Below are 26,835 nucleotides of genomic sequence, written 5' to 3'. Positions count from 1 at the left end.
CATATAGGTAGAGGACAAACTAGCCAGACAGTAATGTGTGAATTGTTGAGCGGGCAAAATAAAATCAAAAGCGTCAGCAACCCATGATTTGTTGTCATTGATATTTAACTTTATTAGGTAGAAGGCTGTCCAAGATATGAACAAAAGCAAGTGCTGCATCAAAGTTTGATTTTAAAAAATCTTGAATTGTTATAAACATTTTTAAAATCATTATAATAAATGATAAAAATACAAAAAAAAAAAAAACGTAAAAAATTAGTTAAAAAATCTTCAATGATATTATTAATATGACATAGCTCCAAAAACATACTACTTCTCTGTTTATCAATCTGACTTTACAGTGGGGTTTTTTTGACCCCCCCCCCTCTCAATTTCGAACCTGTCAAGTATAAAAGCCTCATCAGTTTCGTTAGGTGCGCGATGCAGCGCCAGCCTTAAGATGTTTGTTTGTTTTTCTGTAGTTCAATGATGCATCTAACCCGTCTTTATTACTGTTCAATTTGAATACAGTTATTTTACCTCTAATTTTGTGATTTCTCTTCATGTGTATGCGTGTTTTTGATATTGTGATATAGGTCTTAAATTTAATACTTAATGGTCTTAAAAAGTCTTAAATTTGACATTATGACATCTGCAGAAACCCTGAATATTGACTTACTCCCCCCTCAAAAAGTAACTAATTGCTTTAGTTACTTTTTATGGAAAGTAAACAAATTGCTTTACGTGGCCTTAACAAATGTGTAGTTTTGCAAAGACAAAAAATCGTACTTTATGGCAAAACGTAGTTGCTTCTACAGTAGACAATGGCTGCCTTTCCTCAAAAATAAAAGCAATAACCTTTTTTTTGAGTTTAGTCAAATTAATTAATTAAGTTTTACCTGGAGAATGTGAACTGATGTCAATCGCTTGTTGTTTAGCTGAAGGTCTAACATGATATACTCATATTGTCTGCTTTGAAATACAGGTCAAAGTAAATTTGGAAATCACTTCTTTCGTTTTTACTTGCGCTTGCCAAACTGTCCCAACTTTTTCTGAATTAGGGCTGTAGAACGAAAATGCTTCTGTTTCTGTTGTGACTAAATTGAAAGCCTACTTTCTGTCTTTGATTATAATGAATGTAAAGTTCCAGTTTTAAAACCTGTGCCTTTAGAAATCCTGCTGTCAAGTTATGTTGAAATGAAAGTGCTTACAAAATCAATGCACCTCCACCTCATTGTTGTAATTTCCAGCGGGGACTGATATTTTTAATGAGTCCTGATTTTCATAGTTGGGCTTTGGGGACTTGTCAGTAAAAGACTCATGATAGAGGCAAATTGGTCATGATTGAAGTTGTAATTGTGAATATTTTGCTCTCTACTTACGTCGTACTCAGATTATCAACTTAGCATATTCATTTACTGTGATTAATTGTGTTAAAAAAGCTCCAGACAGCAGCCTTTCCATTTATTGGAATGGAAATACAGGAACACTGAGAGATGTTAGACTTGCGTTTTTGAAAATCCAACAATCAGATTAGTTGTAATGTTTATTTAGAGACTTTCTAATGTCTATTTAATGATTTGTTCGTCTACCACAATGATGCTTCTGCATTCTCTTAAATTCTAGGCTTCTTTGAGTACATATTATGATTTAATTTGATTAATTAATAGGCATATCATTCAATTATTTTGATTTATAGTTGATTGAGGTCTCCAGTATGCATTTTATGTACTAAATATTGCAAGTAAATGCTGTTCATGTAACTGGTTTATGGATTTGGTGTATCATATCCATATAGTGCAGAACAACACAAGAATGGTAAATGCATATTCAACACATAATTTACATATTATGCATATTTTTTCTTTATTTTGTTGTATTAGCACTAAAGAAGCATCCGTTTTTTTGTCAGGAAGTGAAAAAAATGAAATAAAATATGAAATTGCATTTCGTATACTCTGACTGAACTCACTTAAATGCATATCAAATCTTAATTGTGAACTCATAAGCAGAAGCTTCCCAGGAGGTCTTCAAGGCTGCGCCGTCTGCGAATATGCCAGGCTAAATCACGGAGTGTGTGTGGTGGTTCAGACCACCGCGATGTGTTTATCATGTGAGCCCAGTGCCAGGCTACTGACAAGCCTTGTTTGGCAGGGGACTCAACCCTCTACGCCCAGCTGAACGACCCGGAGCTGGTCTGGAGAGCTGTGCTTAGTTACTGAAGAATCAGCTGTTGACAGCAGCTATTTGGGGACTTCACCCCCGTGGCTTTGGTGAAAACAACAAGCGCAGGGGCTTTGGAACATCAGCTCCCGGTCTTTGATTGTTAGGAGATCACAAGCTCACACATACTCACAGTCTCCTACAGAGTGCAACAGTCAGGTTCGGGTGGTAAAAACGAGCTTCATTTCAGTTCATTTTCTTCATATTGGTTAGGACTGCATGATTTTTGAAAAAATCTGTTTTGTTTTGCTGCGATATATATCTATCAAAATATAAGTATAATTTCTCCTGATGAGTTTAATAACTTTATTTGGAATAATTGTATTAATTTAGATCAATTGGGAAGTCTTTTTTAATGCAGTGCATCTGGATAAAGTACAATAATTTACAAGCATACATAAATCTACAGAGCAAAAATAAGATGGTTTTCTAGGGAGTCTAAATGTATTCAAGTACAGAAATTGAACATGGTCGTATGTGTATAGATACTTTTTTATATAATATTTATCCTTTAATCTTGAACAAATAATCTAATCCTATGATCATGTGTCTTTTGCAGATGTGTAGATTGTGATTGTGATATCGAACAATTGACCGAACTCGGCCCCAGAGGCAATTTGTTCTGACCCTCCAAATTGTGTACCCAAGACATCAAATGTAAATTTAGTTCATTCGTTGTAGTTGTGAAGTGACATGCATCCAATACAGCATGAGCTGCAGTTGAAGTCATAAGTCACATGACATGAGCAAAGGGCGCGAGCAGCCTTTCAGGTGGTGAGACCATAGGCTGTAAAAGATATGGAAGTAGTATCTGTGACATCACCCATAGGTTTCTGAAGAAACCAAAAGAAGCTACAAGTAGGCGTGGCCAACCATTGCCACTTTGTTCACGCATCATTGCACCAACCAGGATATGCCAAACTTGAGCGGAGCTACAGACGCCTGCTAGCATTTTGCTTAGACGGGCTTTCCTTATGGCAGAAACGCTCAATGCTTTATTACCTGTGACTCATTTGTGTTCTGACCACGTGTTTTGTTGTACACTATATCAATAAAGTGTTTAGACCTTCAAAAACACTGTTGTAATACATTGAGCAACTAAACATTGTTCTTTAATTTTTTTCTACAGAAGGAAAACCCGAATTACCTCCAAACACTTTGAATATAGTCTGTGTTAGTAAATGCAAGGATATTGATGAAATCCAGGCATAACACTGTATGACAATGTTTCACATGACTGTTCAATAGCCTACAGCTAATCAATCTGTCAGATTCTGGAGTGTATTACAGTTCTAAAGAAAATGATAAATGATAAATGATCTTTAATGAAACAAAAACATTAATTGAAATGGTATATAAGTATATAATTTCACTCACCTGGGACGCGGAGGCCACGTGAATGGTTTGTGAGCTCAATTAAGTGCACACAGCATAACATACCATCTGATAATTGTAAAAAATCATTCCAAATAGCAACTGTAAAACCACATAAAACAAATAAAAAATACAATGTATTCGCCGAGTTCAGTGGCTAATCAGCCGGAATCAGCTGAGGTGACGTGATGGTGACCAGCGAGACCTGTGGCCACACCTGTAATTATACAGACTTAATATAACTTAATATAAAGGAAACAACAAATCACCCTCCTCACAGTTGTCGTGAGGGGTAATATTAGCAATATGAACCAAAATCGTTCTTTGTACCAGGCTGTAAGCACCTTTTTTTCTGCTGTAAAGTTGGCCATTTTAACAGTGGGCTTAATAAAAATTTGCTGTATTATGGGACCGGGACTAGCGGAATATTGATGAACTGCAGTTTCAGTTACTTCCGTATTTGCATCACAAGGGAGAGCGGAAGGTTGCCGCTTAAGTGAGACCAAAGACTGTAAAAAGGGTGAGACGCAATGACTGCCAGCAACTTCCCTACATTGCGCACATCAGGTCATCAAAGTAGTGATGACTGGTTTCCCAGATACACTAAAAACCAACTTTGCCGATATATTTGATCATTTTACAATCCCTAATGTAGTGAGAAAATTTGTTAAGGATCCTTTCTGTGTAAATGTTGAGGGAGAGTTTGTATAAAAGCAAGGGAGCTGGTTGTGTCATGTCTCTCTTTAGGAGGCAGTCTTATTGCTTGCCATTTGTAAAGATGGCTGTTGTAGTGTAGTACAACAGTTTGAAATACAACATTTGAATATGTTTGTAAAAACAAGCCTATTGTACAATTCACTGATGTTATGTACTTTCACAATACAATGTAAAGTGTTAATGCAGAAAAAGCCAACGTGGGTGTCTTAATGAACAAAAATACAGCATATGGGCTCTTATATTGCTGTTGTGTCATCGCTCATATTGCAAGTCATATCTCTTCAATCCCTCATTTAAGATGCTTTAGGAGAACCTGGCCCCCATGATAAACTAATTGAATAGCCCTGCAATATATTGTTCAGCCCTCATAAGGATTTTTTTAGTATTATATTATCATTTTTATATTATATTATCATTTACACACTTTTAAAGACAGGGTTGTTATTAGTGTTTATGTTAATGGATACAACAACCACTTTTCCACTATCAAATCTTTACCCAAAACATCCAATCAAATTCTCTTTGATTCTTTATCATCCCACCCCCTAGACTATAAACAAATGATAAAGCTCTAGCTGAAATCACTGAATTGTTCGCATAGGTACTATTTTCACTATGATAAATGGCGCACAGTGCTCTCTAAAGTGGATAAATGATTCTGACAGTGTAAATATTTCCCACAGAGGTGAATATAGTCTGGTTTGAGTGGATCATAAATGTGAGTCAGCACAGATCCCAAATCTTATCATCCTCATTTGAATTCTAAACAGAGCACTACGTTTTAAAGCGATACAGGGGAGATTAGGGGAGAAACGTTAGATAGACTCTCAGTTGTTGTCATAAGCTGTCAGATGCAACTTTTCTGCACTTAACAGCACAAACACTCCTGGCTATTTTTTTGATAATATGTTGCAGATCGTCTTCCTGTCTTCATGGAAATTACGTCAACACACTGAATAATGCTGCATTTTTTTAAGACATATCAAGGTCGTCAGTCACATGCTGAATTCACTGTGAAAACATCACTAATGTTGCAGAAGATGTCACCAGAGAGAACAAATTGCTAATTTTGTAATAAATTCAAAATACATAGATACTTTGGATATAAGTGGCAAATAAACAAAATGAAAGGTTTTGTATTTTATGTGTCGCACAATATTCAAAAAATCTGATATTGTGATATTTTGTTTTAGTGCGATATATATTGGGACATGTGGACAATTTCACCAGATGACTCGAATAGGTCTATTTGGAAATAATTTATAATTTTAGATTGATTGGTTTGGTTCTGTAGGGGAGGGGTTCCTAAACTTTTTTGCCTGCAACCCCTAAAATAAAAATGCCAGTGATTCGCAACCCCCAAACTCCCCAGAAGTTGTTATGCAAACGTTGCGCACACAACAATAGGCCTATATAAACATGAGCATATTGACAACAACTGCAAAAATGCAACAGCCTAACAAGCATATCATTTTATAGTCATTTATTAATTTGTTTAATTTAATCGTCAACTCACGTAAAGAAACTGGTGGATACATTATTTTCAGCACAAGTCTATTGTTGGTTTAAATTTGGAGATCAATCAGAGATCATTTTCAATAATTAGTTGTGGCCTGTATTTATTTTTAATATATTGGCATAAATTGGCATGTAGGTGTCAGAAAGTTTAACCTGCTGCTATAAAATCAACCTGCTGCAGCTGAATCTATTGCTGTGTTGTTAATCTAACTTAAATCCTATGAAATAAATAATTGAAAAGCTGATGGCTTTTATTTGCAAGTTGCTGTTTTTTTATTATTAAAAACTACTATTTTTATCTTCTGTAAGTTATGGTTAAAATATGTTAATTCTAGTAGTTTAATCAATTTTATTTGACTTTTGGAAATCACCAAGTGATCCACTGTCATTGTCCTGAGACCCAGAACAGGTCCCAGAACAGATCTGGGTATCGGATCCGGCATGTTACCCAAGGATGTAGAGGTGCCACACACCAAAGTTTTATGGTGGAGGGGTGTTGCGGATGAAAGTGAAGAGGGTTGGGGAGTTGCGGAAGAAAATGAAAGTGAACAGCGGACGGCGGAGGAGGGCAGTTGAGAAGGGAGATCACTAAAATGAAGTGCCGGATCAGATTTCAGAGGTGCCAGATCTGGAGTGTTCCGGCACAAATTAAGCCCTGCCTGCAACCCCCCAGGGGGTCCCGACTCCCTCTTTGGGAACCACTGACTATACAGTGTTATTATGCATTGCTAAATTTCTGTATTTGAATACTGTTTGACTCTCTGGAAAACCACAAAGAACCGTTTATTTACTCTTTTCTTTGCTATATTGTAATTATTCTTGCAATTTTATTTTTATACATGATTCTCACCCTTACAAAATCAACCCAACCAATCTAAATGAATGATTTTTCACAAATAGAGCTGTTCAAGCCATCTGGTGAAATTGTTTTTATATCTCAATATATATCGCAGCAAAACAAAATATCACAATGTCAGATTTTTCCAATATCATGCAGCCCTACTCAGGCCCGGATGCTTTCATACAGGCACAGTTCTCAAAACCCATGCAAATAATAAATTATAATCCAGACTCAACATTGCATATCGTCACCTTAGAATGATAAGGTTCTTATACGGTTCTACATATTCTTATTCAATAAAAACTTATTTACATTATGGGATGTTTTTCAAAAGTTGTTTACATTTTAAGACCTTTTATTAAAAAAAAAAATACAAATGTTACACACATACTGTTTGCTATGGAATGCAAAAACTTTGAAGCTCAATATCTAAAAATCATTCAGAACGCACATAGAACCTTATAATTCTAAGGTGACAATATATTGTGCGATGTGACTATTGCGAATGATCACACTGTGATATCGATGCTAAAATTATATATTGTGCAGCCTTACATAAAATGTCATTCCTTTCTCTTATTCATTACTAGTTTGTACATTCAGTGTTTTATAGTAACTGATTACGTTACCTGGTCTCCCCTCTATGTTTAGGTTTGGTCAGTCAAAGTGAGCTTTCAATCCAAATTCTCTTAAACATCGAGACACTACATAAAAAAGCAGATTCTTAACCTGTTTAGAGAGCTGGTGAACAGTTCTAGCTGCAGAAAAGTTGTATTTCTGATCATTTTGATACCACATGTTGACCGTGTATTAACATTGTCATTTGCAGTGCTTCACTGTATTGTGGTTCCTTAACTAATTCCCTAAATATTAATATTTTTTCTATCATTGCCATTAAACAATATATTAAATAAAGCTTCAAAACCTGTTACTGGGGAAATATTTTTTCAAAAGATTTTTTTTTTTTTTTTTTTTTTGCCTAACAGGTTTACATTTGAGGTGGGATGGTGGCTTCATGGTTAGCACTGTCGCCTCTCACTGTTTCACTGTTTGAGACAAATGAGACATTTTTCATTATCATATTCAACTCTTGCATTATATTGAACATTAATTAGGCTACAGTAGTTATTCTGACCCATAGATATATACATTAGATGTCACCTACCCTGCTGTTGTCTATTTAAAGGAATGCATCAGTAGAGCCGCCATTTTAGTACAGGGTAGCGCTCCTTTGAAATAAATGCGAGACCTAGGTGCAGTGGGGGACTGTGGCCATCCAAAGCCAGAGATATACACATAGAATTTTCCTGGTGTTCAGTATGCAATTTTTTTTTTTTAATTACGAAAAATTATAATTTTACATCACTTTTCTGCATTGATGGATGTGACCGCATGGTCATTGCTGTCAAAGAGTGTGTGTTTGTGTTCATGGAATTGTATTATCTCTCTCCCTGTTTAATTTGATCTAATCCAAGTCCTGTAACATAACCCATCTCCTGCTTTCACTTCTCATTCTGACGGAGGGAGCGATTCGTTTGTGAATGAATCCCTGTTATGAACGACTCATTCACTTAGCCGACAGTAATACACGTTTCTGGCACCACAGCATCTTGTTGTCATATTTCATAACATTGTTTGCTTATTTTATTACTTGCGTAAGCCTAGTATTTAGTGTGAGTTGGTGCTCCTTTGCATTATCAGTAATGTTACTTGTTGAGCACTAAAGTTCATAACATACACAAACTCAAAAAAACGAAATTTTACCTATAAAATTTGATGACTTTGGGCTTTGTTTTCCTTGTTTGCTCATCACTACAGGTGTACACAGTGCTAAAATCCATCATCTTCACATTGACAGGGTCTTGACCAGTGCGGTTGAAAGATATTTTTGTCCTGGGAGCACTGTACAAATGTGGCAGCGCTATTGATGCATACCTAGGGCCCCTATGTAATATCTAGTGTATATATCTAGGATACTGACCCAGTATACATTTATATTCATGCACAGCACTCTATGAAGGAAAAAAAAAACATGTCAAATACTTTTGCACTTTTGGTTTCACTTTCACTGCTCATGGCTGTCGTCACTTTCAGGAAAAAAACGTCATACTTCCCGTGCGGCCCCCAAACAATCGGTCTCAACAAACTAAATGTTATTTACAACTTTATTAGCTGTTATTCAGTCTATGCAGGTTAATTTCACTAAAGTAGACTACATTAGTGAGCACGCGGGTGTCCACTTGGTAGTTAACAAGAGTACATCAGTACATTAAGACAGAAATTCAATTTTTTGGTGAATTATACCTTATAAATACAGTAAGTTACAATTTTAACACTCTTTGGATGTGCTCATGTTGCTGAGTAATGAATATTAAAGACTTGTGCGACTGCCTTTACGCTTCTTTCCTGACCTTGAAAATATAATTAGCTGAATCGTAGAAAAGCTGAATTAAGATCGTGTTTAGGGTCAAATCGAGATTGTGATCTTATTTCAATCAACTGCAGTCCTACATAAAAGTACACAAATCTTGTTCATTTGTCTGATCTTCAAACACTATTTTTGCTTCTTGTGGATGGACTAAAGTTGCAATTCACCTCATAGCTTTGAGTAATGCATTTAATTCAAAAGAAATTGTATTTATTAATTTATTTTTTATTTATATTTACTTTCATTTTCTTCTGCAACTCCCAAACCCTCTTCACTGTCATCCGCAACACCCCTCCACCATCCAACTTTGTGTGCGTGGCACCTCTACATCCTTGGGTAACATGCCAGATCCGATACCCATTATATTTATTCAAAAGAAAAAGTTAATTGTATAAAAATGTTTAAAAACTATATCTCTTTGCAAAATGGCACTAACAAAGTAGTCAGGCCCTGGTGTACCCTGTATAATAGGGATATTGATAGCTTTGTAACTTTGATATAACGTTGTGTTCTCAAGGCCTACAAAATGGGTGTTTAGTTGAACAGCTGCAGTCACACCCATCATATCCAGATGAGCGAAACACTGCGCCACAAGTGTGCAGCTGTGCACCGGTAGCTGAACACATGACCGACCCTGCAGCGAACAGTGTTTTTCCATGACTTGTTTATCCTCCGAGTATTTAAAGTGACCCACCCAGGGGTTGAGATGTTATGGACTCAAAACAAAGTCATTCGATGGTACACCCTGTCTCATTTCTGGTACATTTCTCTGCAGAATGAGGCAGGTTTCTGCAGAAATGTTTCTGAGTCAACAGCTGAATTGCTCATAGAAGCGCAAGGCCCGTTATTTATTGGCAAGCAGGCTGCATTCCTCAGAGACCAGAAGACACAAATTACATGCATGCAGATGCATCTACATGCATGCGTTGGTGGTTAGTATGCACTAGGGCTGGCTGATGTATACACAAATAAATCAGGGTTTTGGACTGACTGTGTTAAACTCGACTCAGAATGTCATTAATGTTACTGAGGTCTGGCATAGCAAATGAATGCTCAAATTAAATATATTTATGCGTAATTATTTAAAATATTTACACTTATTTAATTCCAAAATTATATTAATTATACAAAATAAATACAAATGTATGTTCATTCATTCATTCATTTTCCTTTAGCTTATTCTCTTTATTTGTCAGGTGTCCCCACAGCGGAACGAACAGTCAACTTATCCAACATATGTTTTATACAGCAGATCCCTTTTCAGCTGCAACCCAGTAATGGGAAACACCCATACACACTCATTCACTCACATACACTAGGGCTAATTTTGTTTATATATTTGGACTGTGGGGGCAGCCGGGGGGAACCCATGCCAACACTGTGAGAACTTGCAAACTCCACACTAAAATGCCAACTAGCCCAGCCGGGACTAGAGTCTGCATTCTTCTTGCTGTTAGGTCACAGGGTTAACTACTGAGCCACCGTGTCACCCTACAAATGAATAATAAAAACTTATAAAAGAAAATAAATAGAATTAAAATGTGAGTGATGCAAAAGCACACTTTTCTCGTTACATGTGTCCTGTTTATTTTAATTTTACATTTGAATGTGTTGTCATGATGTATAGAAGACAATAAAATAATAAAATATCATTCAGTTAAACAATAGTTTTTAAGTTATTAAATGTCTGTCATCATTGATGGATCATGGTGTACTTTTTAAAAGGTAATTTATTTAACTTTAATATTTATACTTTGCCACAATTCTGTTATATCTTACTTTTTAAAAGGAATAAAATCTATCAATATATATTTATATATATATATAGTTTGATGATGTTAAAAGGTCCTATCATACACCCGGCGCAATGTGGTGTAAGTCGCAACACAATTGTTGTTTGCTAGTTTCAGCTTGGCACAAGAGTAGTTTTGAAGTTTTTCCCCACGCTGTTTAAATAGCAAATGCATTTGCGCTCATATATGCACCCATAGGCTTTCTGGTCTAAAAAAGGAGGCGTGTTGAGGCACATTGCCGGCGCATTGCTATTTTGAGGAACTTAAATAGACTGTTCAATAGATCAGGTCAAAGCTGGTCTGTTGTCCAGCGCAGAGCGCTTTAGTTGTGCGCCTTGCTTACACACTGCCTTCATGCCTTCTTCATCTTTGGTTTTTTTTATAACAATTTGCTTTTGTATAATGTCATTATTATTAGCAGTATTATTTATTATATCCATATTTATGTATATTTTTTTTATTAAAAACAAGCTTTGTCAAGATTTGTCCACCTATCAGGTTTTAGACCATATGGGGCACAGCAGGTATATTTGGAAATAACTCACTTTTTTGAACACACTTCGTTATTATTGTTCATTTATTCGTTTGTTGGATATTAGAACTGAATTTTAGAAATAGTTTTGGAACAAATCTTTGCACTTAACAAACAAAATTAATTATGTGTAGGCTAATGGATGTCTGTGCGTACAATACGTTTCAATATCCACGAGAGTGAAAGTAAAGAATGAGGAGGCTCATCTCTCATTCTCGCGCTGTAGATGCTCTGTTTAACTGTTTTCTCTCTAGTGAAGTGTTTAGTTTTTACACTTACAAAGTCCGCCATGTAAATAACAAATGCGCTATGGCGCATTGCAACTGGCTCTTAAAGGGAATGGGAGATGGAACTCTGATTGGTTTATTCTCAAAACACACCTATAACTCATTAAGAGAATAAGCTCAACCCTGTAAGATCATGCGCCACGGCACAAAGCGGATTTGCCCGTCCTTAAAATATCAAAAGTGGATTCTGACACGCCCTTAATGCGTTTGCGCCCTGTGCTTTGGACTTTGCACATGGATTGTCAAAATAGAGCCTAACGTACATTGTATGGCATATTTTTGTTTAAATTCATTACAGATGATACCCAAAAATATATAATTCAGACTAATAGTTTATACATAATAATAATAATAATAATAATAATGTTATACTTATTTAAAACAAACATCTTTGAAGGAACACAGTGCAGAAGTTAAAAACACTCAGCTTTTAGCTTTCATTCCTAATCAATTGGTTTTACAAATGTGTTATCAAGGAGTTGCAAAAAAATCAATTAGTCAAAAAAGAAAACACAAAGTCAATTTAAACAAATTGTCAAATTAAAATGTAATTTTAGTCCATTAAAATATTATTAAATTAAATGCAATATAAGAATAAATATATTGTTTCATTTTTACTTATTCATTTGTTACACCAAAGACTATAGAATACAGTTTTGAATAGTTCTGAATGGAGAAATATGTAATGGTCAACATGGCGAATGAAGCCCCTGCTTCTAGTACAAGAGCAAATCAGCGATCGCTATTAACTGATAGTTCTACAGAGGAGAAGCTCAGACCAACTGTGAGTTTCTGCAGATTTTGTGTGATTCGAACATTTATAAATGAATCTAAATGCACAGTTGTTGTTTAATTTTCTTAGTGATTCCTTATATAAAATTATTCATAAGCTTGCCCGAGCATGCTGCCCAAAGCAGGTCGCACACCAGAAGCGCCGCTCGGCGCCGCGACACGGCGCGTACATGACAGATTAAAGTATCGCACACCAGACGCGCACATTCGAATGATATTTAACATGAAACTAATCAGATGGCGCTCTGTGGCGCGGCTGAAAAATGAACTGCGTCCTGAGCCGTCGCCGGGCGCCGCCGACAGCCGCCGACTTGCGGCGCCGGTGTGTGTATCCTGATAGAAACCTATGATTAGAATTCTAAAATACATGGCGCTGCGTGGCGCTGTGCGGCGCGCCGCCGAGCGTCGCTTCTGGTGTGCGACCTGCTCAAGATGGCTGTTTCAAAGATGGCCGCCGAGTGAAATGTCTTGCCTTAAAGGAACTTTGGTAACGCTGAACAAAGATTGACATTATTTAAACTATATATTAACAAATAATTATTTTAAACTTTAAGCAAGCACGTACACGCTCATTTTCTGTGTCCATTTAGTAAAATGTGCAGTTTGATCTCATCTTTATTTTATAAACTGCGCATTGTCTGGCATATTTTTTTTACAGTAATTACTGATGATACCCACCAAGATATCATTCGGACTACAATAATCATGTTATATTTATTGTCATACTTGTCAAATCTTGTCATACTTATTTAAACAAACATCTTTGAAGGAACACAGTGCAGAAATTCTTCATGCATTCCTTTCAGACCAATAGGAAGTTTGTTATTAAGGAGTTGCAAAAAAATTAACCATATTTTAACAAAAGCTATTTTAACTTAACTTAAAGTAGGCACTTAACATGCTCATTGTCTGTGTCTATTTAGTAGAATGTTTAATTTGTATTATGAAATAAAGATTCAGTATATCGGCCTCCCGTGTTGTGCTCTCATCTTGAGTGTGTATTCATCTGTCCTCAGCACACAAACATGCGTGTGTGCTGATAAGGTGAACACGCAGTGGGCTGAAATACCAACGCTTGTATCAGCAATGTGTGTTTGCACTGCAAATAAGACTTCATAATGTTGCTGGCAGATAGAAGCGTCTTCAGGGTCAGGGTCATTCTTATTTTGAAAATGCGCTGCTCTCTGCCACCATTTATCTATCGTGTAAGTCGAGAGAGGCTAGAAACATAGGAACAGCTTAATCCTTTTATAACAAGTCTGCGTTTTTCTCTTATTCTTGAGTTCTGCGATACCCTTTGGACCTCAATGCACATGTAATTGGCCATGTGCTCTTTTCAGGCATTCAGTAGCCTCATTACTCCAGCATCGTAGCTTTGGGGAATCCGCGATTCTAATGATGCTGTGAAAATGCATCGAGCCCAATTCTGAATTTTAACATTCGGTTTCTCCGTTTGATCTGGTAATTCATTTTTATGAAGTTCTGTGTTGCTGTGGCATCTTTATGCATATGTGCGTCTTTTTTTGAACTGAAAGACAGTCTAGAAGCTAATTTTGTGTGTCAGAAAAAAGTGTCAATGTGTGATCAAAGTATGATTAAACCTCTGAACTTGTTTAAGTTAATGCATTTGAATGAAAACGAGGATGTCAACCCCAGTTGATGTAGAAGCGTTCATTTTTTAATTGGTAAAATTTGCAGTAGATCTTTACTTTCCCAGGCTACTTTTGCGTATTTAGCTTATTCGTGACTCTATATAAGAATCCCATATACTTGTTTAGCAAACATTTTGTGATTTTGAGCACAGGATCATATTTGATTTTCAAATATGTTTTTTACATCAAATTTAAGTCTATAATATTCTAATTCACCTCCTGGCTGCTATTTATTAATATATGTTTTACACAACTGCCACAGCCATATCACACTGTAGCCCAAGACCAACTTCTCACTGAAGCTATGCAGGGCTGATACTGGTCAGTATCTGGATGGGAGACCACATGGGAAAACTAGTTTGCTGTTGAAAGTGATGTTAGTGAGGCCAGCAGGGGGGCACTCATCCTGTTGTCTGTGTGAGTCCTATTGCCCCAGTAAAGCTAAGAGGATGCTACACTGTCAGTGAGCACCGTGAATCAGATGTAAATTAAAGGTCCTGACTCTCTGTGGTGATTAAAAATTCCATGGCACTTCTCGTGAAGATTAGGGGTGCAACCCCGGTGTCCTGGCCAAATTCCCTCAATGTGCCCTTACCCATGATGGCCTCCCATCATCTTCATCCACTGAATTGGCTCTATCACTGTCTCTCCACTCAACCAGAAGCTGGTGTGTGGTGAGCTCACTGGCGCCGTTCTTCTGTGGCAGCCGTCACATCATCCAAATGGATGCTGTGCACTGGTGGTGGTGTGGAGAGACCCCTTCATGATTGTGGAGCACTTTGGGTGTATGGCCATACACAATAAATGCATTATATAAATACACATTACATTACAATTGTCATCAAGTAGTTATTCATTGAGGATTTTTCAAGGAAGTAAAAAAAATGTAGTTATATTGCTGTGATTGCATATTATTTGTCATATCCTATTAAGTAAAGGTCAAATATGTAAGTTTTTTTTTTTTATCTAAATATATAACTCTATATAAAAGAATTGCGGGTACATTTTAGCATTTTCATTCATTTTTATTGTCTTAAATTATAACTGTTGTAAATTGTAGTAAATGGAATGCATTATTATTGTAAAATGATGCTAAATGCTTAAATGGGGAACATTTGAATCTGTTACTATTGTTTAAAATTGTTAATTTCTTAAAGCACTGATAAACTGGACAATTATAAAGTTGACATTTTCCACCATTTTGTGCTTTGGCTCAGCATGCTAACTTCAAACCAGATAACACATGGCATGTGTAAAGCTGAACTTTATGTATTTTGTTTTATTATTATTTATATTATTGTTATTAGTGTTGAAATTCATTAAAATATCATATTAATGGGGTTTTTGTATTTTTGTCTAGTATTTGTGTCTCAGTACCTTCCAGAGTTTTCCTTTAAAGAAAGTGACATCATTTGAAGCAAGTCACATGCTTTTTCAGATGCATTTTTTGTATTACTTAAATTGCTTAAATTGCAATTGTTACAAAAAGCATATTTCATTTAAATGTTTCACTTTGTGAACACACACACAAAAAATATTCTAATATACATATTATTTCATGGTAGTTGAATGTATGATTCAGGAGGTAGAGACAGTTAAATTAGGTATAATGGGAGTTTTCTTTATTTTTTTCTGCATAGTGTCTGATTCGCCTAGGGGCAGCCACAGTGGAATTAATAGCCAACTATTCCAGCATATGTTTTTCCAGCCTCAACCCAGTACTGGGAATCACCCATACACTCTCGCATTTACACACACACTCATACACCTTGTCCAATTTAGTTCATCCCATTCACATGAGTTTGGACAGGGGGCGAAACTAGAGCACCTGGAGGAATCCCATGCCAACACGTGGAGCACATGCAAACTCCACACAGAAATGCCCACTGGCCCAGCCGGTACTTGAACCAGCGATTGTCTTGCTGTTGGGAGTTTTAAGTTTTTTTTTTTTAAAGCAAAATGTCTCTAAATAAACATACAGATGTGTTATAAATCAAAACTGTCCAATTAAGTTATTATTTTTTAAGTTTTTATTTTTAAAGCAAAATGTCTCTAAATAAACATACAGATGTGTTATTAATCAAAACTGTCCAATTAAAGTTTATTTGCTCAGACGATGGACATTAATACGACCATATTTTGGCATCTAATTTAAACAAAACTTTTTTGAAACATTAAAGTAGACACGTTGTATATACATTTCCTTTATAAAAACATAATTTGACCTCATCTTTAAGTCATACGGATGTTTTGTTCATTCTCTGATGGACCTCAGATGCACATGTAATTGGTAATTGGCCATATGCTCTTCTAACACATTCACTAGCTTCATTACTTCAACATTTGCTTTGGGGAATTTTTTGAAAAATTTTATGAAAACACATTGGGCCTGTTTCAGACTTTTAAACTTGAGTTGCTTGTGTTTAATCTGGCGATTCATTTCTGTGTTGTATCTGTAAGTCCTGTATTGCCGTGCCATATCCTCGCTGATATTTGTGTCTTTTATATTCATTCAGATGAAAACTGGGATGACGACCAGCTCTTGGGCTTTGAGCCGTGCAATGAAAACCTGGTTACGGGCTGTAACATCATTGATGGCAAGTGTGAGTGTGACAGTGTACGGACATGCAACAACCCATTTGAGTTCGCTAGCCAGGAAGCCTGTCAGACGGCGCTACAGAAGATTGAAGGTACCTCTCACTTCTCCATTCACGTAATCTTTTCTCTCCATTAGCCTGTACCTGCATGCACATGTTTTTCTGCAGTAATAGGATCATGCTCTTTAATGCGTTCTTGATGGGTTTCATCTCTAAAATGTGCGTTTGAACTTTCGATTGGTTGATTTTGTGAGCATTCTCGCAAAACGAGCTTGATAACGAGTCTCTTTGCAATTGTTTTGGTTATATTTCATGTATCTTGCACGTCATTAAAGATATCAAGAAGTGGATGTGTTTCTCTGTCGAGCATTCTTCTTAATTATCCTTAATTAGGTGTGCTAATTGGAATAAGCTTCCTTATTAGGTTTGAGTGAATCTAAGGATAATCAATCTAAACGCTCATTTTCTGTGTCAATGAAGGTATGATTTAACCTCTGAACTAATTTAAATTAATGAATTGGAATAAAAATGAGAATGTCAAGCGGAGTTGTTGTGGAAAAGCGTTTTATTAGTGGTGAAAATGTGCAGTAGGTCCTTTCCCAGGCACATTTTCCACATTTTTTGTTTGTACAGCTATTTATTTTGCAAAAAGTTTTGTGACTTTGAGACAGGGACATCTTTTATGCCCTTGCTAAGCCATGTTTGAAGACCCTGGAGTTTTCTTTTTTTTTCTCTCGAATTGTTGATTGTTTTAATTCCCTTCCCTTTGTGAAGGGTGGGGTAGAAAAAGCCTATTTTATTCTCTTTTCTCAGTGCAGCCTTGCTCATATGACAGGATTTTGTAGAAGCCTGTGATTAAACAAACAAACAAGCTGATTTACTAGAGGCTGATAAGGCTCCTTTTAGAGCTATCAGAATGCAAATGTTGCGTTGAAAAATGTGCTCCCTGATGGATACTTGCTTCCATTCTCCGAGCGTGCCTGTGCATTTTGTCTGAGTCAGTGGCACACTGGCAATTAAACATAAAAATACATGCTTGTTATCACAACGGTCCTAGCAACGGGTGCAGGGCCTTGTTGTTTTATTGTGGCAGGTGTGCTTTTCGTCATCCCTGAAGCAAGCTGTGGCTATTTTTGAAGGTTTTACCCCCTGTTTTGTTTTACTAATAGGTGCTTGTCATGTTGTTTTGACTAGAGCTTTAGAGTTGTTGCAGTTGTCACTTCTTTATTGTGATGTTGTGTCTAGTCTGGGATGTTGTTTTGCTTGTCTATTTGTAGAGTTGTCAATTTGCTAGAGCTGTTGTGTCTAATAGACACTTAATTCTCTTGATGAGTAGCTTGTTGTTGATGTTTTTTTCCCCTTTGGCTGTTGGCCTATCATTTTGATATCTATGTGCTTTTACAGTGTTTTATTAGTGGCGTTCAGGCTTGTAAAATGGGCAAAGTAATGGAAGGAAATTGTTCATTTTGCCAATGAACACCAGCTGACTGAACAGCTAAACAAGAGCCTGACTAGAGTGGAAAACTAGCTAAGTCCAGCTCAAGCAATTCTAGGCTGGTTTAAGCAGGATTTCTGGGGACCAAAATTGATGGAGGGCTCCTTTGGTCACACACTAACAACCAAAGAAATGCTATGGTTAGCTAAATACATGGCAGCATTTATGCAAAATAACATAGCTCAAGGCCGAAGTTCAGATTATAGTCATTGCACCACCTGCTGGCAGCAGAAAGTGTGGCATATTTGAATCACTTTGACTCATTCCTTCTAAGGCCCTGACCCATATGGCCTTACATTTTGCATGCTCACAAAGTGTATGAATCAATTGGGTGTCCTATCTATAATTTTTATGCTATAAAATATACTCATCAGCACCCACTTTTGCACTCATGATGTTCTGTAGGCTCAATAAAATCCAGAACGTCTTGCGATCACACAACGGATGGAAGAAGTTCACAGTACTGATTGTACAACATGTCAGGAGAATGCTGTTGTCAAAAGTGTTACTTTGGTATCGATAGATACCGAAACTTTAAAAATGCCAATTTCTCACTAACATTTAAGCACATGCTTTAACTCCGTTGTGTTTATGTGCTCAACAGATATGACTGTGATTGGCTCTGAAGGTCATCGCTTCACCACACTTCACCTCTGTTCACCAAGAGCAAACACAGATATGAACACTGGAGAGTTTGAAAGTTGCATCTATTAGCTGATCTGTCTGTGAGCAGATATATGAGAAATCTGCATATGGATTGGCTGATAGACGTGGCTTTCAAACAATTCATTGTCCATGTATTTATTCACACTTGGTGAACAGTAATGAAGCGATAACCACACCTCTTCCTATTTGAGTTTGTCTTAGAATGTATTTCAGTTAACCCTTGTGCGTCAAGGTTTGCTTAAGGCCAGGACACACCGAGCTAATTCTAAACAACTAGCAGAAAAAAAAACGTTAAAAATCTTTAGCAAAGTTACAGCCAACCTCGTTGTGACCCTTCTTATGTTGAATTGTGTACTTGCTACTTAACATCACTACGTCACGCTCTGATTTGCTACTGAATAACCAATCAGATCGCTTTCTTTAGCCAACAATCAAAACTAATTCTACACGCTGATGGCCAACAAGTGAGGCAATGTGTGGAACACACCAAACCAACTAGCCTTACCAATGAAACCACACAGCCGACCATTGGCTTGGTGTGTCTCAGCCCTTCGGTTTGCAATACATAACATCATTAACATGCAAACTAGGATGTCCACAAGTCTTGAGTGTGCATATATTTACCTATATTTACCATCTATATTTTCCCAAGGTCGCCATGTGGCAGCGGCCACGGGTGTGAGAACCCTTTCATTCCTGCATACAGTGCTCGAAGCTTTCAATTTTACCTTGAATCTGCAATGAGTTGTATGTACAATATGCATTAGCTACCATGAGACAAAATCCATGAACTATTTAAAGCACCAAAGCAACCACTCGGTTTTCATTTTTTCTCAGACAATATGACAAGACTACTGTATAATATTTACCACTTCAGATATGAAGATTTGTCAGTACCAAGGCAGTTGTGAGGTTTAAGTAACACTTGTTTTGCTCATGCTAGCACTGAGCAAAGTAGTATGGTCAATAATATAAGTTTTTAATAGAGCGTGAAGAGCCACTGCCCACCTAACTGCCGTACATAATGCGCTTTTTGTTGCTTGAGAACGGGATGCGTTTTCTGGCTGTTGCGTAAAGTTGTTTTTCCTCTTACATCTGTTAGCATTCAGTGCCGCGAGGAGCGTGGGCCAAGGCACATGTTTTGCAGAGTTGTAATGGTATGCGCTCAGCAGTGATCATTTGCATAAGAAAAACATTACTGTCGTGATTCATCAACCTGGCCGTCTTTTGTGTCAGCAGACATTGCGAAATTTTATTGATTTCAAGTTAAACAATTGCTTCTGTCACACAGAAGTGGAGCCGTCAAGGTAATATGATTAAATTCTTGTACTTCCACTTGCTCTGCTTTCTCTGTGCCTAGAAAGGACGAGACAGAAGTGCATTTAAACAACTGCACGTGCAACCAAATCAAAATCATCTGAAATATGTACTCGTTCTCTGAGGTTGTTCACTCTCTTCAGCCCGATGGAAAACCGTCCTTCCTCAGGAGGGAATGTTTTGTATTTACGGGAAGCTGGCAGGCACAAGGGCGTACGGTGAATAGATAAGTGCTATTGATATTATCAGCAGCGTAGCAGAATAGGCTCCATTTTGAAAGGTTCAGTGACCTCTTGGGTTTCTTTAGCCAGGCTGTGAAGAGTTGGGCCTTCTGAAAGGACAGTGGAGATTGATAATGCCGTCGCGGTGCCCTCTTCACGGTTCCCTAATGACATCCGTATTCTCTGCTACCAATGCTGCTACAGGAAATCAATCTTCAATAAAACCATAATAATATGTTGACCTTTGATGTCTAAGTAGATTTTCTCACAGAGTAAAGAAATAAATAAATATAAAGTAAAAACCAGGGCAGTAAATCATCACCAGACCTGATGGAGAGATGTTAGTCTTCTGCTGTTGTTGTATTGTGCATTTAGGATAAATCCATTCCTAAAATGCATAAAAAAGGAAATGAGTGGGTAGTTGCTTTGCATGTCTCCTTTCTTTTACTGTTTTTTTTTTTTTTTTTTTTTGATGGCCATAATTATTTCTATGAGGGAATAGAAGAATGTAAAATTGATTGTAGAAGGTCAATCTTTTAGACACTGTGCAAGACATTGGTCAAGGTTCTCTGAATTAATTAGGCATGTCAGTTTGCCTGAGAATTTAATACTTAAACTATGAAATATTAAAGAATTCAATTTTTGACCAAGGCAAGGGTTGGCCCACACATAATCTGAGCCACTGGTGCCACATATTTGCAAATATTGAGAGAAATAAATGTGTTATGCAGTAGAAATTGTTGTTACAATCTCTAATTAAATGTTACATTTCATTTAAATTATAGGTACAGTTAAAGTCAGAATTATTAGCCCCCCTTTGAATTTTTTTTTTCTATTTCCCAAATGATGTTTAATAGAGCAAGGAAATATTCACAGCATGTCTGATAAAAAATTTTTTTTTCTTCTGGAGAAAGTCTTATTTGTTTTATTTCAAAGTTTTAATTTAAAAAAAAAAAGTATTTTAAGGTCTAAATTATTAGCCCCTTTAAGCTATATATTTTTTTGATAGTCTACAGAACATACCATCGTTATACAATAGCTTGCCTAATTACCCTATCCTGCCTATCTAGTAAAATATTATTCACTGTCATTATGGCAAAGATAATATAAATCAGTTATTAGAAATGAGTTATTAAAGCTATTATGTTTAGAAATGTGTTGAAAAAAAAAATCTCTCCGCTAAACAGAAATTGGAGGAAAAAAAAAAAAAACGAGGGTAATAATAATTTAGGGGGGCTGTATATATTAGTCACAATCACCAGGCAGATCGCTGAGGAACTACAATTCCGCCATTACATGTACTACAAGTTCCAGTCATGCACCGCTCACACGCACCTGTTCCAGATTCCACTGATTGCACTCCCTCATAGCTGAAGCTGCTCATGGACTGATTACAGGACTATTTAGGCAGCACACACATTCTTTTTGTCTGAGTCTTGTTATACTGTTTACCTGTACTGTTAACATTGCAACGTGTTTTACTTTGCCTTGTCTTGCCAAGTTTTGACCCTCACCTTGTTTGTTTTTTTATGTTGTCTGCTTCCTGTCTGTATTAACCACTTGTCTGTTATTTGACTACGAGTCGGGATTTCCTGTTAACATCTGTATGCCCCTGTGTTGACCATTGCTTGCCTGACCATCTCTGTTTAATAAACCTGTGTTTGGATCCGCACATCTGTTGTCAGCGACCACTCCACATTACAATATTTATATATTTTACATTTATGCATCATGTTATTTATTATCATCAATATTATCTTAACTAAACTAAAACCACTTTGAGTTTAAAATTTTTAAAAACAATATTGTAATAAATTACATACATACTAAATTATACAATATATTACAAATTTATGTATATTTTATTAAAAAATATTTTTTAAAATTTTTGAAAAAAATTTGAAGGTGTAATAATGTTTCACAATATCAATATTTATGCACCACACTTGCACACACACACACACATTGCTAAGTCTTGTTTGCCGAGAAATTTCTAAGCGTTCCCTTGTCTCACCTGCCATGCTTTTTAAACATTGTGATGTTTATTATTTATGTTGTTTTGCTGCCTGTATTGACCATTTTGACTGTTAACATGACTACACTTTTGGATTACCCTTATGCTTCTGTTTGCTCCTGCTTTGACCATTGCCTGCCTGACTTAGAGGTAATTAAATACATTTGGACCCTCAACTTTGTTGTCACCCCAACTATTCATTACACAACTCTTCAGGAAACATATTCAGCAATCCCCCTTTAAATTTCACCATTTTTTTAAAATTATGACAATATCTGTGTTTTATTTTGTTGCAACTAAATACAGAAAGAAACGTTATGTTTCTGTCATATTTTCTCAAGCATGCAAATAGGAATGAATGTTTGCATTCTTTAACATATTATTTACAAATTGTTCAAAATTATAACTTTGCCAAATACAGCTAGACCTAATATTTTTGTTCTCTATGTTTCTCTTTAAACTTCATAAAACATTTTAGTCCACTCCAGGATTAAGATATGGTTACGACCTTGTTAACAAATGAAAGATTTGAAAAAAAAAATGTTTAAGTGCTCGAGCAAGTACAGGCTTCTCAGGATCAATCGAGACTTCTAAGAACGCTGGTCTAGGTTATTTGAGGTAATTTTACTGTCAAGGTGAAATGACTGGTCTAAACTGCAGCAAGAAAATGTGCTGGGGCTCTACTAGAGAGAGGCTGCGTTTGAAATTAACATGGAGGTGAATGGTAGTCTTCCACTCATCCACTTTAGACCCCTGACCTAGAGGTTGCAGTAATTTGGTAAGTGGACGAATGCTCTACTTTTAGAAACTGTCGCTTAAAAAGATGTTACTTGAAAGTTTGCCAAATGTCGCTATGGAAAGAGAACGTTTATTTGACATACATGCACACAGTATACAGCTATGGAGAACATTAAACAAGGGACCACTTAGAAAATCTCAGGTTCTCAGGGATGTATTTAAATAAAATGTTGATATGTGTTACAGTATATTCTAGTCAGATTATATTTCTTCCAAAAAAAAAAAAAAAATTAGATATAATTTAGATTGTTTCAGAAAATAGCATTTGGTCAAAATAACATTTTCTGTTGAAAATCAGTAATTCTTCCAAATATTGCTGTGTATTTTTGAAGTTACTGTGTACAAAATTATATAAATGGATATTTTTTTATTTAATTTTAATTTATTTTTTATTTTGACCCATTTTTATTTTATAATGAAAACGACAATATTACTGTTTTCAATTTGGAAGAAATCTTGGTAATGTATTTACTAGAGCAAATAAAAGAACAATACATGTACAGCATTTAAAAATCACAGTTGAACGTTGACTAATTATTTGTAAAATGTTATCACTAATATTAATAAAATCCAAATCCATACCTGTTAATATTGCACTGTGACTATGAACAACTTTATTTTTATTGACTAATGTTAACAAAGATAAATAAATACTGCAATAAATTCACTGTTCATTGTTTGTTCATGATAACAAATACATTAACTAGCAATAACTAATAAAACCTTATTGTAAAGTGATACTGAAATCTCAGTAGCTTGCACAAAAAAACTATATTTCACCAGAACATATTACTTTAAATTGTACAATTGCAAAAGTTATAATATAATATAATATAATATAATATAATATAATATAATATAATATAATATAATATAATATAATATAATATAAGTATATAAATATGAGTGTGAATGTGTGAGTGTATGGGTGTTTCCCAGTGTTGGGTTGCAACTGGAAGGGCATCCGCTGCGTAAAACATATGCTAGAACAGTTGCCGGTTCATTCCGCTGTGGTGCCAAAGGAAAATGAATAATTTAATATAATATAATATAATATAATATAATATAATATAATATAATATAATATAATAATATAATATAATATAATATAATATAATATAATATAATATAATATAATTAATATAATACAAAACAATACAATACAATATAATATAAACGCAATGCGTTTTAGATATTATAGTTAACAGAAACCCTAGAGAACAGTAGCAGGTGATAAAAAGAATGATGGGTTGGAAACATGCTTTTCTTTCTATATGGAAATGTTCCGTGAGCATGGGAGAAAGTGAGCGTGAACGGGAAGTTTTGTTGTGTGGGACTCAGTTCTGCTGTTACTGTTGGTTTTCTCTGACCCAACTCGGCCAAAAGCACATTAAAGGAAATGCCAAGCATTCTTGCAGTAGAGCTGTGTCTCTGCTGCCTTGGCAGGATTACAGTGGAGAATATTTGTTCTGGGGAGCCGGCCATGCTAATTGCAGGCCCCGTTGTATGCAGGGAGAAAGAGAGAGGGAGAGAGAAAGAGAGAGAGCAGCCTCTCATGCCAAAAGCAACATGTTTCTGTTTTAACAATGTCCTGTTTTCAAAGAGAGTGTGGGGGGTCGGCCTAACCCAAGAACGGAATGCCTGAAAGTACTGTACTTTGACTTTCCCTGTTGTCCCGTAGAGGCAAACGCCAAGGCATTGAAGCGTTTGATGTGGAACATGGGCTGAGCTCAATGTGTTAGGGTGTGAACAAACTGCTGCACGCGTCACTCCTGAAGATGACTGAACTGGGGCTATTATCAAAAATTATGACTTATAAAAATTCTGGAAATATTTTCTGTATTGTCACCTTTGGCTATAAATAATTATTTTATTGATTTATTTACTGATTGAGGACTTGTTGTTGATGTGTGGCCTTACATGTGGTCAAACGTCTGTATGTTCCATTACATTGTTAACACTTGACCAAAATCAAGCTCATATGGTGTTACAAGGATTCTTGATTAGCTATTGTTGAAGGTTTTTGTAGTTTGTTCTTGATTAAAATGGCCACAACTGAAGCAGAAAGTGCATTGCATTAAATGTCAATCAGTTTTTCTTTCAACAAATACACAATCATCAAAAACTAAACATAAAAACAGCAGCCCAGTGCCAGCATCATGTTATTTATTGCCTGTTTCTGATGTATTGTCTATTGTCTTGTACACTCACTGGCCACTTTATTAGGGACACCTGTCCAACTACTCGCTAACACAAACTTCTGATTAGCCAATCACATGGCAGCAGGTCAATGCATTTAGGCATGTAGACATGGTCAAGATGATCTGCTGCAGTTCAAACCGAGCATCAGAATGGAGAGGAAAGGTGATTTAGGTGACTATGAATGTGGCATGGTTGTTGGTGCCAGACGAGCTGGTCTGAGTATTTCAGAAACTGCTGATCTACTAGGATTTTACTGCACAACACTATACACATCTCTAGGGTTTACAGAGAATGTTACGAAAAAGTGAAAATATCCAGTGAGCGACAGTTCTGTGGGTGCAAATGCCTTGTTGATGTCAGAGGAAAATGGCAACACTGGTTTAAGTTGATAGAAAGGCAACAGTAACTCAAATAACCACTCGATACCACCGAGGTATTCAGAAGAGCATCTCTAAATGCACAACGCATCAAACCTAAAGGAGGATGGGCTACAGCAGCAGAAGACCACACGGGTGCCACTCTTGTCAGCTAAGAACAAGAAACTGATGCTACAATTTGCACAGGCTAACCAAAATTGGACAATAAAAGATTAGAAAAACGTTGTCAGGACCGTGGTTTCGATTTTTGTCGCAACATTTGAATGGTAGGGTCAGATTTTGGCGTTAACGACATAAAAACATCTACTTCCAGCAGGATGATGCGCCATGTCATAAAGTGTGAATCATCTTAGACTGGTTTCTTTAACATGACAATGAGTTCACTGTGCTAAAATGGCCTCTACAGTCAATAGATCTGAATCCAATAGAGTGAGGGATGTGATGGAAGGGCAGATTCACATCATGGATTTGCAGCCGACAAATCTGCAGCATGATGCTGTCATGTCAATATGGACCAAAATCTCCTGAGGAATATTTCCAGTACCTTGTTGAATCTATTCCTCGAAGGATTAATGCAGTTCGGAAGGCAAAATGGGGGTCCTACCCGGTACTAGTAATGTGTACCTAATAAAGTGGCCATGTATCACATATATAGCTATGTGAGTTCTCAGTTTTTCCTCTTCTTGAAGACTTATAAAATATAATGCAATTTTAGATAGTACTTGTTATGACTAGACTGCAAATTCTAGACCAAGACAGTGTCGGCCACTCAAATTCATAAAACATTGACATTACGGAGACTGTTTCCTGAGTAAAGAAAATACTGTTCTTATTCTAACAACCAATTCCATGTGTACCAGCAAAACGATTACCCAGCTGAAATGGTACAAAATGTGTGCAGTTATGTTTCAAAATTGCCAGTGAGTTATGAGTTATGTTGTGAAGATCCAGTAGAGTTACAAGGTTTAGTCACAATGTTTTTGAACCTTCTTAAGGATTACAGCATGTATAA

General features: G+C 36.3%; 1 protein-coding gene across 2 annotated transcripts in view; it reads left to right on the top strand.

Moving 5' to 3' along the window:
* crim1 (cysteine rich transmembrane BMP regulator 1 (chordin-like)) overlaps positions 1-26,835 on the top strand; it is a 260,051-nt gene that overhangs the window by 20,863 nt on the left and 212,353 nt on the right. For both annotated transcript variants that reach the window (XM_087288822.1, NM_212821.1), the window contains 1 exon segment: positions 16,653-16,826. In XM_087288822.1, coding sequence (XP_087144948.1) covers positions 16,653-16,826 — 174 coding nt within the window.

The sequence above is a fragment of the Danio rerio genome, chromosome 17, assembly GCF_052040795.2.
Source record: "Danio rerio strain M-AB ecotype USA chromosome 17, GRCz13ab, whole genome shotgun sequence".
Classification (NCBI taxonomy): Eukaryota; Metazoa; Chordata; class Actinopteri; order Cypriniformes; family Danionidae; genus Danio; species Danio rerio.
This window is presented reverse-complemented; position numbering and strand designations above follow the sequence as displayed.